The 17,147-nt window shown below is 43.7% G+C and overlaps 1 protein-coding gene across 2 annotated transcripts in view; it reads left to right on the forward strand.

Annotated features, from left to right (window-relative positions):
* NAALADL2 (N-acetylated alpha-linked acidic dipeptidase like 2) overlaps positions 1-17,147 on the forward strand; it is a 1,056,665-nt gene that overhangs the window by 841,736 nt on the left and 197,782 nt on the right. For both annotated transcript variants that reach the window (XM_019532747.1, XM_019532746.1), the window contains one exon: positions 11,510-11,656. In XM_019532747.1, the coding sequence (XP_019388292.1) occupies positions 11,510-11,656 (147 nt within the window). The remainder of the gene's footprint in view (positions 1-11,509; positions 11,657-17,147) is intronic.

The following is a 17,147-nucleotide window of genomic DNA, read 5'->3' on the forward strand; positions in this document are numbered from 1 at the left end:
TCCTGAGGCCCCTCCTAGCTTTCTATAAAAACTCCATGGCCCACCTGGGCCACAACAACTGCCCGGCTCCCTAGACACACCTGCATGGCCCCAGGTGCAGCGGGCAGGGCTTAGCGGTGGGAGTCCTGAGGCCCCACTCACCTGAACAGCAACAGTGCGGAGCCTCGCTCTCCCACCAGCACTGCCCACAAGATGGAGGCTGTGGGGACAAGCAGGGCAGGCCCACCCCCACCCCTACCCCTTCCTTGGGATTCGCCTCAGCCCAGGGGCTAGGGGGGCTGAGATGTGTCCCCCATAGCCAGACCAGACCGGTTGGATCCCCTGAAACCTGCTCAAGGCTCCCCAGGGGACCAAAGACCTTCTGTTGAGAACTGCTGCTCTAGGTGATATAAAGTGGGCTCCATGCTAGAAAGTGTTACAACATTTTTTTAACTTAATCAGAAAGTTCATCTCATTATTTCCGAGTAAGGAGTTGTTTGGACAACTCACATGAATAAAAATAGATGGAACTTTTATTATTGTACATATACATCATTTTCATGCACAAATGTAAATTGCATTGGGATCTGGAGCAGACGAACACACCCCCACATTGGGAGGTAAGGTTTGCAGTTGTACCTCCTTTGATTCTGATTTACCCAAAAGTTTAATACCAACTGCCTGGCAATGGCAGCAGCATTTCTATTCAGACAGCTCTGAGGAAGTCAGATGCCTTCATGATTAATTATAATTCTTCATTCCATAGGTGTTAATTACCCTTTCTCCTTTATAATGCACTTTAATGGGTTCCGTAATCAAGTAGTGCTTTCTTTTATAGTTCTGTTGTCTGTTAGCTGCTCCTGGAAATGTAGCTCCTATTTCAAAGCCTTGCAGACTGTTTTTAAATCTAGCTAGAAACATTAACTCAGTTGTGGAAGTAACATTCAGTGAAGCATTGGGTGCACTCTCAAGATGCTCAAGAAGGCTAGATCTTGTTTTATCTGAATCTGAAAAAGAGGCATACATTTAATTTCCGTGGCTATAGAAGTAATGAAAAACTTTTTGAATATTTTGCCCAGTTTCTTTTGTTTTTATACATAATATATGGCATTGCAAACTAATGCACATTTCAATAACCTTTTTTCTTTTGCTTTAATCTTAAACTAAATCATATAGGTGTATTAGTAAAGCTTTTAGTTTATTTTTAAATGGGGGCACATGGGTTGTTGCGTTATATGTGATAATAGTTTCATAGTTTCATAGCTGGTAGGGTCGGAAGGGACCTGAGCAGATCATCAAATCCGACCCCCTGCCATGGCAGGAAAAACTACTGGGAACAAATGACCCCAGCAAGGTGATTGTCAAAGGTGATTGTACTACACCATCTGCACCTCCCTTTTCAAAATCCTAGATCTGCCCATGGACAGACATGCAGCCATCCTGGGATTACTACATGCAGTAGGCTAGTATTGTGACACAGGTTACCTTCCCTTGATTAACAGATGTTCTGGGGTAAAATGCCAACAGCTGACAACTACACTGGTGTTATTTACCCATTTCTCCACTTCATGACCTGCAGAGCTCTCTAGGTTATATGCCTTGCCTGCTGGTTCCCCAAAGTGGCACTAGATAAAAAATTAAGGATCTGATATTAAATCCCACTTTTTCCAGTTTCACAAGTACTGTCACCTTCAGCACCTGTAGTACTGGTGACTTTCAAAAACCAATTTAATTTTCTTTGTAAAATTATATTCTTTTCAATTAGATTTCACATATCATTTGTACTGAAATGTGTTGCTTTGCCCTGGTACCTTTAGAGAGATGAACTGTAGTGTATCTTCCTCTCTTGAAGCTTTTCATGTTAGAATTGTGTTGATTAGGATTAAAAAGTGGCCATTTCTAAGTGTTTGTTGCAGGAAGACTAAACTACAGTGTGACTATCAACACTGAGTATTGACTCCTCTTACGTAGTCACAAGCTTACTGTGGTAATGAGCAAGTCACAGTAAAAATCCACCTTTCATTGTATCTAATAGAAAGTGTTGAGGGATCGTATGTTGATGGGCAGGGATTTCCAAGCTAGCAAATTGTACAATCACTGTTCAACAGCCAAAAAGACTTCCGGTGTTGTTTCTGAGTGATAGCTGAAGGCAAATCAAGTCAGTTGGGCCAGATTCTGAGGTTATAGCAAATGTTTTAAATTCATGTGTGCTACAACTTCTTGTGCACTGCTTTTCTTGCAGTTGGCAATCTCCTCCCCTGCAGTAGGCTATGCCAGCCCTCTCTAGAGGGCCAGAGGTCAAGGTCAGTTAAGCTCTTGTTGATTCGGAGGAGCCTTGGTTGTGTTTTCTATAGCAGATGCCTGTTGTGGCATGTCTAAAAAGATTCAACTTGGATTATGCTCCTGATCTCAAGCATGAAGGTTTGAAGTGAAGATGAGATGCCATAATGGCAGATACAAAAATTCCTCTTGAGAGACAGGCTAATGGGAAAAGCTGCTTGCTTCTCATGTAACAGGTGGATCATTTTTGATGTTCTTTATGTCATTCATCTTGTGTCATTACCATTTTAATTTTTTCCCATTGTAGTCTTTCCTCGCAAGTATATGATTCTACCCATTCCTGCCTCACAAGACTTCTAGAAGTTTATAGCAATTCCTAATAAGTCTTCCAGGAGGCATTAAGCCATTTCAGGACCTGTCAGTAGACCGATAGACTGCCAAGGTTTCAGAGGGTCTTGGATCAGAACACTAGTGCCATATTTTGAGTCTACTCCAAGTTTAGATATTGCTAAAATCTATATGCGAAATTGCAGTAAAACTGTCTGATATTTAACATAAATTGCAGCAAAAACCCAGTGTTCCTCTGGATGTAGAGGGCCCCTCCTGATAGCTAAGGGCAAAGATAAATTAATAACATAATACTTCAATTTGAGAGAGCATCTTTTATACAGCACTTCAGTCATGTTAACAGAGTCAGTCTGAAACTGGTCTGATTGTTTATATGAGGTACAAAAAGGGAAATAAAACCCACAACATCCAATGTGCATGTAACATCTAGAAATCCTGTAGTGGAACTATTTCCTCTGTATGTACTGTTTAAGAGATCGTTTGCACAATATAACAAATGGATTGTCATACAGTGTGCCTCATAAAATTCAGCAGTGTTGCAAAATCAGGAAGCTGTACAGCAAAATGTAGCAGAAAGAATGTCTTGGAAAGCAACGTAAATGCACTGGCAAATTAATTAATGCTAACCGTCTGTCTGCTGTTCTCCTGCCAATGGAAATGAATGGTATTTTTTTTAGGGTTGGGTCCTTTGATGACAAAGAAGGTACAAGAACTGCAGGCACCAGTATGTTAAGCATTATTAATATGACACATGTTATTGGGTATCAGGATCCCCAATTAGAGATCAGTGTGAAATTTCGTATTACCGTTGTTGGCAGTTCCTTGATCTGGGCATGACAGTTCCAGTGTCTGATATTTGCATGTTTGACTGCAGACATGGCAAATAGTTCTGGGAGGAAGGAGTGGGTCCTGGTGATGCCAGGTCACAGCTCTTGCTCTTTGTCTCTCTTGTCTGTCTGCCTCTATGGTGTTGTAATATTCAGTACAATGGCCCCTCATATTGGGTGCCTGAGAACCTAAAAAAGGTCTTGGTGTTTTCAGGGTTAAGTACTGATAGGTTCTGTTGCGGGTGTTTAGGAGCTTTAAAATCAGGTAGTGAACAGCAAACATTGTTTTATATTAGCATTTTGTCAACATGCCTATCCAGGACTTGCCTTTCTGGGAACTCCTCAGAGAAGAACGAGATACTGAATTTCCTATATGTTTCAAGTTTCATGAGTTTGAACAGTCAAGGCATCACCTGTCTTGGGATCATTCAGCACGTACCTGAGGTACAGACATGCTGGCTGGCAACCGCTTAAAGCTGAAACCCAGAATCAGAGGCAGATCTAGGCAGGGTGCACTGGTGCATTTGGATCCCCCCGCCTTTGATTTCTGTTCCACCCAACGTTTGAAACCAATTGTCTAATAGTGATAACAGCGTTTCTGTTTAGGGAGCAGTAAGGAAGTCAGTTGACTTCATAGCTAATTAAACTCTACCTGATTCCTTCTAAACTCTTCAATGCACAGGGGTGACCTGTTCTCCTTTTTAATTATCTTAATGTTCCACTAGTCAAGCTAGCCTTTCTTCACCTGTTCTGCTGTCTGTTAGCTGCTTCTAGTAATATAGCTTTTATTTCACAGCTTCACTGACTTTTCTTCTTTAACTTTGCATCAATCTTGTACTGAATAACATCGCCCAAGCCTCCTATCTTACTAGTAAAAAATCTAGTTTCTTTTCACCTGGAGAAAAATCTGTGTTGTGTTAGATGTCATGATGCACATCACCGTGTGCCCTCCCACTCCCTTTTCAAAATCCTGGATTTACCAATGGCCCTGTCACTCTGGGGCCACTAGAGTATTCATTCCTCAAATCCCTTCCCATTAGTTTAAGTAGTACACACTTTCCCCAGTGCCACCTAAGATGTGTGGCTTCCGTTCACAATGTAACTCTCCAAGAGCCATTTTACATTGGTGCAAGCAAGAAGCCCCTGCTACATGTTACAGTTAACTGGTTAATTTTGCAATAAATTTAGACTAGCCACATACGCCAAAGTAATTGGGACGTGTATTCGGTAGCCATGTTGGGCTGAGACAAAAATTGCAAATCTCTAGAACTTTTGGTTCTGATATGAAACCTTTTATTAGACCAGCTAAGAAATCACAAAAAATAATATATTCCACTGTCCTACGCAGCATTTCCTAAGATGCATAGTAAAGTTTCTCCCTTGTTCATGTGCGCTCTTCCTCCCATTTTGTTCAGCTCTTGGTTTACTTTCCATTACTCTAAACTCCATCCCCCTACAGACAAACCTGGCCAGACTAGTTTACCTAGGTCTCAGTTAGTCAAATGTCTCAAGCTTCTTCCCTTTTAATAACCTCCCACTAAAATTTTAACAGCTGACTGATGTCCCTGTTCCAGGAAGGATGTGACAGCGGTCTTATCTCCAAGTAGACAAGTGTTCATAAAGTCATGCATTATAAAACATTTTTTTTATAATAACAGGCATGTAATAACTTCATAATGTCAACAACAATCCATAAGTCATTGACAGGTTTTTCCACATAGTTACACAAATAAATATAATGAATTACAGTGAGGGTTCTCCAAAATCTCTCCAATTAAACTGGTAAATCTCAAAAGCCCAGAGCTTTCATATTTTATTCTTGTATCACTAAAATGATCCCACATAGAGAAATTGTAGAAATCTTAGTGAAAGCCTGGGAATGTTCAAAAGCTAAAATTCTTCATTTCAGTAGGAATAAGATCAGTTTAAAGGAACTTTAAAAATGTTAGTTTTATTCTGAAAAATCTTTTTTTTTTAAATATTGCAATACATGTTAGTAAAACTTATTTATCAATTTGCTTAATTCTAAGGATAATCAGGTTGTACAGAAGGGACAGAGTAGGGAGGAAAGGGAGCAGGTTTGCTTTCTATGGAAAGGAGCATTATACATCTACCCTAATCCAAATGGGATCAGAGTAGAAGAAAGTTGAGACATTGTGGGTTAGGATACATGAAGGTTGAGGGGAAAGGGACTTGGTGGTGGGGTCTGCTACAGACCACCACACCAAGAGGAAAAGCTAGACTTGGAATTCTTGAGGCAGCTCTCAGAGGCTGTACAGTCTTGGGACATGGTTGTCATGGGGGACCTAAACTATCCTGACATCTGCTGGGAGGAGCAGTCAGCCAAATCTAACCGTTCATATAAGTTCTTAACCTGCATGCAGGATCTTCACCTAATGCCGGAGGTATATGGTGCCAGTAGGGGGAACGCCTTACTGGACTTGGTGTTGGTTACAGGGGACGACTTGGTCGGGGAGTTGCAGATTTGTGGTCACCTTGGGCACAGTGACTACCAATCAGTCGAATTCACCATACAGCATAGGGTGGGTAAGATAACTAGTAGGGTGGCAGTTCTTGACTTTAGGAAGGCTAAGTTCAGTGTGCTTAGGAGTCTAGTCAGTGATGCACAGCAGGAGAAGAGTATTGGTGAGATGGGAATCCAGGAAGGGTGGTAATTTCTAAAAGAAGTGATGCTTCGGTTACAGAGGGAGACTTCCCGGTACAAGGAAAAAGGGGGCAAGGAACCAAAAAACTTTCTTGGCTAAACAGGGAGATCCAGGGGAACCTAAAGGCAAAAAAGGCATATAGGCGGTGGAAGCAGGAGGAAGCTACCAAGGAGGAGTATACCTGCTTGGTTCACACTTGCAGGGAGGCAGTTAAAAAAGCCAAAGCAACTGCAGAGCTGAGGCTGGCGACACAAATTAAAGACAACAAAAAGTCTTTTTTTTAGGTATGTAGGGAGTAAAAGGAAGGTGCAGGGCAGCATAAGCCCCCTGCTGAACAAGAAGGAGCAGTTAGTGTTGGGTGGGAGTGGGCAAGGCTGAGCTATTCAATACATTTTTTGCCTCGGTGTTCCTGAACAGGGCTCAAGATAAGTCTCCTAATGGGTTCTCAAATGGGCACCAGAGAGATACCAGCCCACCAACTGTCGACACTGACTTGGATGGACTGGATGTGTTCAAGTCAGCAGGCCTGGATGAGCTGCATCTGAGGGTACTGAAGGAATTGACTGGTGTCAAAGCAGAACCACTGGCATGGCTGTTTGAGTGCTAGTGGTGCTTGGGTCAGGTCCCAGAGGACTGGAAAAGGGCAAGTGTAGTCCCTATTTTCAAGAAGGGGAAGAAGGAGGATCCGAGTAATTATAGGCCAGTCATTCTCACCTCTACCCTTGGAAAAGCCTTTTAAAAGATTATGAAGGATCTTATTTGTGGAAGTCCAGTGGGAAAAATAATACAGCAGGGAAGCTAACATGGATTCATAACAAGTAGATCATGCCTGACCAATCTGGTTTCATTTTATGACAGAGTCACAAAATACTCAGGTGCAGTAGAGGTGGATGTTGTTTTCTTGGACTTTAGCAAGGCCTTCATCCCATTCTCATAAATAAATTAAAGGTTGTGACATAGATGTTTACACGGTCCGGTGGTTGGCAAATTGGCTTAGCAGTCATGCATACAGAATGGTAGTACATGGGTCGATATCGACCTAGAAGGATGTAGGTAGTGAGGTCCCATAGGGTTCGGTCCTTGGTCCTTTACTCTTCAATATCTTCATCAGTGACTTGGATGTGGGTGTGAATTGTACTCTGTCCAAGTTTGCAGATGATACTAAATTGTGGAGTGAAGTGCACACTCTGGGGGGTAGGGAATGATTGCAGGCAGAGCTGAACAGGTTAGAAAAGTGGGCAGTACACAATAGGATGCAGTACAACAAGGACAAGTGCAGAGTCCTAGGGCACAAAATATCCAGCACACCTACTGGCTGGGAAGTGACCCGCTCAGCAGCACAGAAGCAAAAAGACATCTCGGAGTCGTAGTAGACTCCAAGATGAACATGAATCGTCAGTGTGATGAAATCATGAGCAAAGCTAACCGCACTTTATCAGCAGATGCATGACAAATAGAACCAAGGAGGCGATACATCCCCTCTACGCAGCATTGGTCAGATCACAGTTGGAGTACTGCATCCAGTTTTGGGTGCCATACTTCAGGAAGGATGTTGATAGACTCAAGAGGGTCCAGAGGAGGGCCGCTCGTATGGTTAGGGGCTTACAGGACAAGCTCTATGAGGAGAGTCTGAGGGCCCTGGACCTCTTCAGCTTCCACAGGAGAAGGCTAAGAGGTTATCTTGTTACCTACAAATTCCATAGGGGGATGCAGCAAGGGATCGGAGATACTCTGTTCACCAGGGCACCTCTTGGGGAAACGAGGAAAATGGTCACAAACTGACAGAGAGCAGATTTAGGCTAGATAGCAGGTAAGGGTGGCTAAAATTTGGAATGGGCTCCCAAGGGAGGTGGTGCTCTCCGCTACCTTGGGGGTCTTTAAGAGAAGGCTGGATAGGCATCTGGCTGGGGTCATCTGACCCCAGCCCTCTTTCCTGCCCAAGGCAGGAGGTTGGACTCAATGATCAGTTGAGGCCCCTTCCAAACCTAGCATCTATGAACTTATGAATATGAATCTATGAAAAGTGATTCTAGATTCTAATTAACAAATAGAGGGATGCTTACTCTGTATTATTTGTTGTGCAGGAAACAAAACAGGGTTCAAAACAGAAACTATGTACAAGTATTAAACATTAGAGATTTATTTCCCTGCAGTGGGAATAGAGGACAGTGGGGTTGTAATGATCATCTGTTCTCACAAAATAAAACAAAACTAAATAAACCACTAATAGGCTTATACTTACCAGTAATTCCTAGATGCCCAATGACACTGTCGTGCTCACAGGCATATAGAAATGGTAGTTATGCTGGACATAATTCATCCATTTTAACCTATAACCACACATTTTTACTATGTGATTTCTCTTTGCCAAGAAAATTGTGTATGCTGTGTGTAGGGTTCAGCAATCAAGGCCTCTAAAACGTTTTGGCACGTGTAATGATGGGTATGTATATTTCTATCTCACAGTATGTTCTTAATGTGGGTTGGTCAGGCACATGAAGTATCAGGGATGGATCTGGTATTTGGCAAAGGGAGGTACAGGGGCAGGTGTGGCTGCAACCCTGCTCCCAGACTCCTTCCCCCAATCCACCAATGCAGGCAGACAGCTGCAGGAGCCTCTGGGGACTTCTTGAAGTTCCCAAAGAAGGTAAGCACCCCCCTTCCCTCAGTGCTCAGAGGCACATTCTCTCCCACCCCTTCTGTCCCCTGCTTTCTCTGCTGTCCCTGGAGTTGGGGAAGCTTCTTAACTCCTACCTGATGGAGCCAGGCTGCATAGGGGCTGGGCTTAGCTGGGAACAGCAGGCGGAGCAAGGGGTTACTGTCCTAGGTGAGCCCAGCCCCTGCGCAGCCCAGCTGGAGGAGCAGCAGGTCTGAAGACTCCCCTGCCCTGGGACAACAGGGAAATGAGCCACGGCAGGTGGGGGACAGAGAAAGAGGAGGGGAGGGCACATGTTTCTGAGCATGGAGGGGGAAGGGGAGATTCTCTTTCACTTTAGAGACTTTCTTAAAGCAGCACAATCCAGTCTGAAAGGGAGATGCAGCCATGCCACTGCACCTCTCAGGATCCACCCCTTTTAAGTATGCATGTGAGATTAGTTATTTTTAAATCTTTCTGCTTTGCATCATACTGTTTTTTGGTGTTTCTGACATGACTTCAGTTTTTCCAGCATAAGGCTATTGACTTTATTTAGATTAATTACTAATAACAGAGTAATACTGCTAAGCATCAGCGAAGGTTACAAAATTAGGACCTAACTGAGAGAATGAAAAGAACAGGGTATGTTATATTGCTGTGTTTGGCTGCAGATTACAACGTTTTTGAAAAATGGAACTTGTTTTTCACTTTTCTGTTGATCATATAAGAGAGCTCAACACATTAATCAACAGATAGACTCTCCTGGCACGTAACGTACAGGATCTGGCTGATAGCTTAACAGTATTGAGTGGGTGCATTTGATACGTCTTTGAACCGTCATGTAGTTGTTTAATGCTGTCCTACTGTATTTGAAATTTCCCATTTAAAGAATTGTGGGGGTGGCTAAGTGAGACACAAAGAATCAAAGTTGTAATTAAAAGGGTACCATCAAGTCAGCAGTCAATCAAACGTTGGCCTGAAATGTAACAGTTATGATTACAGATATTAAAATGCTTACGTTTTTACCTTTACTCTCTGTTTAGGTTCTTTGTATACTTTAAAGCGTCCATGTAGTATCAATTGATTATGGAGCTAGGGTAGTTTATGCCACTAAGAACTGGATTCTTTCTATGTAGCTAGGTCCATTTCCTTTGGGCTATGGATGGCTTATTTGTTTGATGCGTCTTCATGTGGTAGTGGGAAAGGATAAAAAAAATAATAAATAAAAGAATTAGGGTTGGGTATTTGACCAGACAAATAAAGTTTGGTCAACTGACCAGTCAAATATTGGTCAAAATTTGTAACCAAAAAAAAAAAATGCCTATAGGTTCAAATAATACACAGAAACTGCACATATTTTCCATTAGGAAATGTGTCAAAACAACAAAAAATAATATTTCTGCTAAGAAAATAGAAAAAAAATGTTGGGTTTTTTTTGGTAAGCTTGCTATCATCTTTGACTGGTCAAGAATTATGCAGTCAATTGACCAGCTTGCTAACCCTAAGAAGAATAAAAGAAAATGAGCTTTCTCTCCCTTTTAAAAGGTAGGCAGACTCCAAGTCCGACATATCACCTGAAACTACCTCAAGCTCATTTGGGGCCAGATTTATTTGCCCTTTAGCACAACTTGTGGAGCCGTACAAGTGCTAAACAGACTACTGGTGTCTGGCTCTTCATTTGTATTGACTAGATTGTTAAACTGAACTGCCTGACTAGATTTCACAATGTATGGTGCAGGTATTTATTTTCTTTTTAATGTTAAAGTATGAGTAAAACCCTTATTGCTCATGAAATGGGTTGTTTCTTTACAAGAAGAGCATTAAGGAGACATGATATATTATATAGACTACAATCCAAACATAAACTTTGTTGTGCAGTACTTTAACCTTTTCACATTCTTAAGAAAAGCTAAGTAGCTTATTTTCTCTAATAGACATTGAAAGCCTTTTTTGCCTACTATTTATTAGGTGCTTAATTACCTAATGCATTTGAAAGCTACATTAGTACGTGGTACTAATACTCTGTCTTGGGTTTATTTTCTAGCTTTCAGCTTTCATTTATTGCAGTTCTGTAGCTAAGTATTTGCCATTAAGTACTCATGTGGAAGGAGTCTAAACATGTTATTGGCTAGAAATTTTTTTATCAATTACCCAGAAAATTTGTAGCGTGCATTTTATTCTTTCTGTTTTATTTCTATATTAACCCCTTGTTTGTGAGGCACTGCAGCACAGCGTCTTAAACTGCCAGCCTTTCACTGAATGCTAACCCTTCAAATTAGATGATCAGGTATCTGATTCAGCATTGTTCTGTTCAGGTGCATTGTACTAACCAGATTTTTTTTTTAAATGGTTCCTGCTCCCCAGGGTGATTAGAGATCTCACAGCATACTTTGTAAGAGTTGCTACCAGTATACTTAACTGCCTAGCCATGGCCAACCGAATAATTATATCTCCCTACCAACCTCCTGACCCTTGCATTTTCATTCAAATATAACATTGACTCCTTGCCCTGAAATAATCATCCATTGTTGCAGTGCACTTTTAATGGTGTGTTACATTCCACCCGAGAGGTACCAGCAGTTCAGATTTGTGCAAAGATAGTGCAAATAGACATGCTGGGTTGTGCCACTTATGAACCTGGCCTATGTTTTTAAAAATGCTTTGGGGTCCTCTTGGCAGAACGTTGTTTCAAACATGCCAGATGCTATCATGAGTCATTACAAGCTGGTTGCAAATCTTTTAATAATGAGAACTATGATTTCTTTTCTTTTCAGAGCCAGAGCTTCAACTGTTTGGGAAAGGCAAAATGCCCAGCATCCAATGTGAGTTCTGTGCAGATGCAGGGTGATGCTGATTATTTCATCAACCATCTTGGGATCCCTACTGTGCAGTTTTCATATGAGGACATCAAGACATTGGAGGTAACTCTGAAAAGGAATTATGTGCCATGATAGAACAGATTCTGGCTTTCCTCAGACAGATTGTAGCAAAAAAACTACCTCATTTTAGTGAATTGTTTTAGATGGGGGGTTTTTTGTTGTTTTTTTTTAAGGTGTTTGGTGACTTTCTGTATGTATTTGGAGACATTTTTTGCTGTGGTCTAGCATTGCATTTAAAAAAAATGTATTACCTGTTGTATTGTCATAGAACAGATCACAACGAGAAAGAGGGACGAGTAGGAATAACATCAAAATATATTGGTAACTCTTCAGCATTCAATGCAACATGCAACCCATCATGCGGCTTCTCTTTATCTTGCTTTGAGGGACAACATGAGAAATATCTAATCTATGAGATTACACAGTACAAATTAATCAAACCAATTTTACAGATGGCCTTTCACCCACGAAAACAAATGATTATCTGTGTCAATTTTTACTGCTGTGCCTGGAAAAAAAGATAAAACCTAAAAATGCATATTAAATCATTTCCAGACTATGGGCAGAATTGTGCTCTCCACTCTGCACAGTGGATGTAAACTCATTCTCCAGTTCACTAAAGTTCCTTTGCATAGCATGAAGACTGGCCTCTCTCCGTATCCCTGGTAAGCACAGAGAGGAAGCATGTTGCGAGTGTCCTCATTAGAAGGAAACAGAGAGAAGCTATGGCAAAGGGGGCTCTGTTATGTCTGGTTTTCCAACGATGTCTTAGACTTGCTCCAGCAACTTGTCTAACTTGATCTGTGGCTGATGAACATTTATTAAATTGCAGTTAGCTCCCCACAGCGCACCTTTTCCACTGCACTTGAGTGGAGGGCAGAATGTGCTCCTTTATTCTCAGTCATAGGTTTCCATTTGCCCTATGCATACTCCTGGGCATTTTTACATATGCTCCAGGGGTTGGGGAGGGGAAGGGGGAGGGCGGCACTTTAATTAGAGCAGCTCTGAGAACCACTCTAATTAAGGTGCTGCTGTGTCTCGTGTTTCAGCATCCTTGCACTTGCAAATGGCAGCAGGGGTGCTTGAAATAAAGCTCATTCAAAGAGCTTTAGAAAAAGCACCCCCACAGGCACTTTTAAGCGTGGAGACGCTGATACACAAGGCACAGGAGGCAATTGTCACACTCCAGAAGGCTCGATTAATTAAGTCTGCTGTGCTGCACTGGAAATCCAGTGCATTGGAGCAGCCGCTGCACTCGTCTATAGGCAGCCACTGTTCCACAGCACATAGGGGAAGTGGTTTTGGACACCCCAGTACAATATTCTCTTCTCCCTTAGATGAAGAGAACCACTGTCGTCCTTCCAGACATCTCCTCTCATGTGCACTTAAGCTTTCAATCTTCATTTCATTCTGAGGGTTGGTAAAATGAAAGAACACTTTAGCACTACAATTTTTGGGGGGGGGAGGGGGATTGTCAACAAAATTGGGAACTGAGAAGGTTAATAGAAGAATTAATTACAATCAGTTAGTGCAGGATTGTTTAAACTTTTTGGGTCAGTGTACTTCCAGGGGCTGGAAGGAAGGAGTCCCTTGGCAGCACAGCCGGGGGGGGGCAGAGGTCAACCAGCGGCAGAAGTGCTGGCGGCGCAGCGGTGGTGGAAATGGCAGCAGCACCCCCTGCCAAGTACTCCCTGAGACCTTCTGAGACCTTTCCAAGTACCTTCGGTTCAAAACCCCTGAGTTAGTGCGATCAAAACTCTTACTATCATTCTCTTTCAAACAATAAGCCTTCTACATTATTATTATTATTATTATTATTATTATTATATGCAAAATTATTTAGCTTAAAAATAATTCAGGGCAGTGTCTACTTTGGGTAACATACTGCAGTTGGCAAATGTTCTTGTCTGGGTAAATGCTTCAAGGGACATTTGGATCTTTTTTTGTCTTTTGTATGACATAGGGATATAGCCAAACAAGCATTTGGTTTACTGCACATCTATCACAGTAGCAACAGGGGATATGTCCCTACAGTCAGAAATGATTGACCTTAATTTTTATTTTTGGAATCATCTTCAAAATGGGAATAATATGAACAGCTGCAATTATAAACACCATGCAGAATACAGTACCAAGTACAGCAGCAAATGCTAAGCATTTTTCATTTTTATATTGTCACCCCATTTCATAATGGAAAGAGAATAATGGCCAGAACTTGAAATAATACTTTGTGGTTAATCGGAATAGAATTTTGTTATTTCTTACACTACATAAATTCTTTTGGACTGGAGTCTTACTGCTCTTCAAAGTGCCTCATTCACTGTTGAATATCTACCTGATTCCTTATATTCCATACTGGGTAAAGTTCACTTGTTTGCCTGCACAAGGGTTTCTGCACCCTTTAAAAATCCTCAAAACAGTGGTGATGCATAGGGGGTTCACAGGAGTGCATGTGCACCCCGTGACAGGCCACACTCCTTGCTTAGGCAGTGGGCAGGGGCAGCAGGTGGGAGTGCTGGTGCCCTCCCCACGAGCACCGGCCGAGGAGTGGGAGCACCAGATGAAGCGCTGCAGCCGCTTCCCTGTCGGTACAATCGGCTACAGGGGACCCCCTCTCCATCGATCAATGAGATTGGCTGTGGGGGGGGACCCCCCCAGTTGCTTGCTGGTCACTGGAGGGGCATGTGCCCCCTCCCGACTAAGGTGACACCAGTCGCCCATGCCTCAAAATTGGGAGTTTTACTCATGTTGTGAAATCTGTATAGTAAGCTTTAGAAAGATGAACTTCTCTACTTTTGGTTCAGTACAGAGGCTCTGGATTCCAGTGTCCTGGGGGAGGGGACAGCAAGACTATCAGGCTACCAGGAATCTCCTCAAAGCAGGGAATGATTGTTATCTTTACAAGAAGATTGAGAGTCATGTTTAATTCCAACAAAAATTCTAACAAACAGAGATTTGTGCTTCAGCACACGCGCCTTAACACTTAGGCAGTAGAAACCAGCAGCACACTTATAGAATGGGAAACTCCCTTCTTGAGAGCACGGAGGCAGAAAGGGTTCTTGGAGTCATTATTGACTCCAAGATGAACATGGGCCGACAGTGTGAGGTCACAGTTGGCAGGGCTAACCGGACCTTGTCGTGCATCCACAGGTGCATCTCAAGTAGAGCCAGGGAGGTGATCCTCCCCCTCTATGCCACACTGGTCAGGCCACAGCTGGAGTACTGCGTCCAGTTCTGTGCGCCCCATTTCAGGAGGGATGGGTCCAGAGGAGGGCCACCCGCATGATCCGGGAACTACAGGGCAGACCCTACAATGAAAGACTGCGGGAGCTAAACCTGTTCAGCCGAGGGGGGACATGGTGACTGTCTATAAACTCGCTAGCGGGGACCAGAAGGGTTTAGGGGAGACACTGTTTCCCCTAGCACCCCCTGGCATGACAAGGAACAATGGACACAAGTTATTAGAGAGTAGATTTAGATTAGATATCCGCAAAACTACTTCACAGTTAGGGCGGCAAGGAGCTGGAACCAACTTCCTAAGAAAGTGGTGCTGGCTCTTACCCTGGGGGTCTTTAAGAAGAGGCTTGATGACTACCTGGCTGGACTCATTTGAGTCCAGTCTTTTTCTTCCGCCCAGGCAGGGGGGTCGGACTTGAAGATCTACAAGGTCCCTTCCACCCCTACTTCTATGATTCTATGAAAAATTTGGAAATGAGGCAGATGTGGGGTGACATCGCTGTCTCAAGTATCTTCTATTTCTTGAAAATGGATTGGCTTAATTTTTTAAGCAGATGTTTTAATCATCATTCCATGATTTTGTCTCTGTTTTATTATGATAGCTCTGGATAGGGTTGATATATGTGTTAATATCATCTCTTTTGAATCTTGTTTTGTTCTTGGCCTCCATGGGCGCATCTACACATGCAGGCATGTGCACTTGCAGTGGCTCAAATAGCAATGGCACAGATTTGTGGCAGAGATTTGTGCTTCAGCACATGTGCCTGAACATGTACTTTGGTGTGGGGCAAATTGTGCCACTTGGGGCAAATTGATCCTGCCCTGCTCCTCCAGGATCTTCAACCAGGGGGAGCTAGAGACTGGGGCCAGCACCTGTGCTGGCCCCAGCAGTATAAAAAGCTGCCCTGGTGAGCCACTTGCCTCAGGAGCTTCTGAGGCCCAGCCAGTTGGTATCTAGGGACACTACCCCTTGTGCCAGCTGGACTGTTGAAGCAGCCCTAACTTAGAGTGGCCTCTGCACCCTCTACTCACTGCAGCATTCTGGCAGTGGGGGCTGCTGCCTGGCTCTGATCTGCTGCCACCTGCAACAGCATTTGCTCTCTTGGACCTGCAGCCCCATGGCTGACCCTGCTGCTGTAGTATGGGCACTGCAGCAGAGTTTCCTGCACCTCTGGGCCAGCTGCCAGTGGGTGTAGCTGCAGAGTTGGCCTTTGGGTAGCACTGCTGTCATGTCTTCTGGTGCCCCCAGTCTGCCATATCCACAGCTGTCTGGCTCCTCTGCCTGGGTCCTCTGTCTGGCTCCTCTGCCTGTGTCTCACTGCTTGCCTCACCAGCAGAGATCCTGGTGTTTCCTCTTTAAAAATTAAAAATTCTCTGATAAGAAACCCAAATTCTCTCATTAAAATACCCAAAACCCATGTTCTTCTGCTATTAAAATGAAACGCCGCTATATGTAGAGCGATCAATTGGGCAATGTTTTATTGATATAGTCACAATTTTAAAGCAACTTAGAATCCTACCAGTGCTTCTATCATCATAATACAATGGATTCTAAATACCTATATACTTGGGTGTTTGCTTTTAGTTTTTTTTATCATAGAAAAATCAGAGGTGCCTCTGCCCCTTTACTCACCAGCATGTGGGGCACTAAGCAGCACTGATATGCTGGTGCCCTGCCCCTGGCCTTACCTCTCATTCTAAACTCACAGCCCTCACAAGTGCCTCTCGCTCCTGACCTGCAGACCCTACCTGTCTCCTGGCTGCAGCTCTGTCCCAGCACCAGGACATGAGTCCAGCTGCAGCTGTTCCACCTGCTGCTTTGTGGCTCTGAGCAGTGCCAGCCCTTGCTGTTCTGCTCCCTGTGCCTGTGCCCAGGCCCCAGCGATCTCCATGCCACAGCTGGGGCTCAGGGACTGGGCTGGGCAAGCCCCTTCCCTTCCAGGCTGGCCTCCACCTGAACAGGCTGCTCTAGCAGGGCAGAAGGTCTCTAACCCTGGCTCTGGCAGCCTCTCCTACCCGGAGTGCTGCCCCACCTCTGATCCCCATTTCTTTCTCTCACACACCCCTGCTGCCATCTCCCCCACACTCCCTCAGTCCATCACACCCCCCAAGTAGTTCCTGGAGCCCCTCAGGCAGGGGCTGCATGTCCCAGCACTGGTGTGGGCATGGAGCAGGGCTGCAGTGCAGCAGTTGCCTCTGCAGCCACCATTTATGCCAACAGGTCTTGTCCCGTCCCATTTGGTGTCTGGGCTTGCAGGGTGTGAGATGTGTGGGGGGATGTGGGGCTTTGGGGAGG

The sequence above is a fragment of the Crocodylus porosus genome, unplaced genomic scaffold, assembly GCF_001723895.1.
Source record: "Crocodylus porosus isolate Cpor-Errol unplaced genomic scaffold, CroPor_comp1, whole genome shotgun sequence".
Classification (NCBI taxonomy): domain Eukaryota; kingdom Metazoa; phylum Chordata; order Crocodylia; family Crocodylidae; genus Crocodylus; species Crocodylus porosus.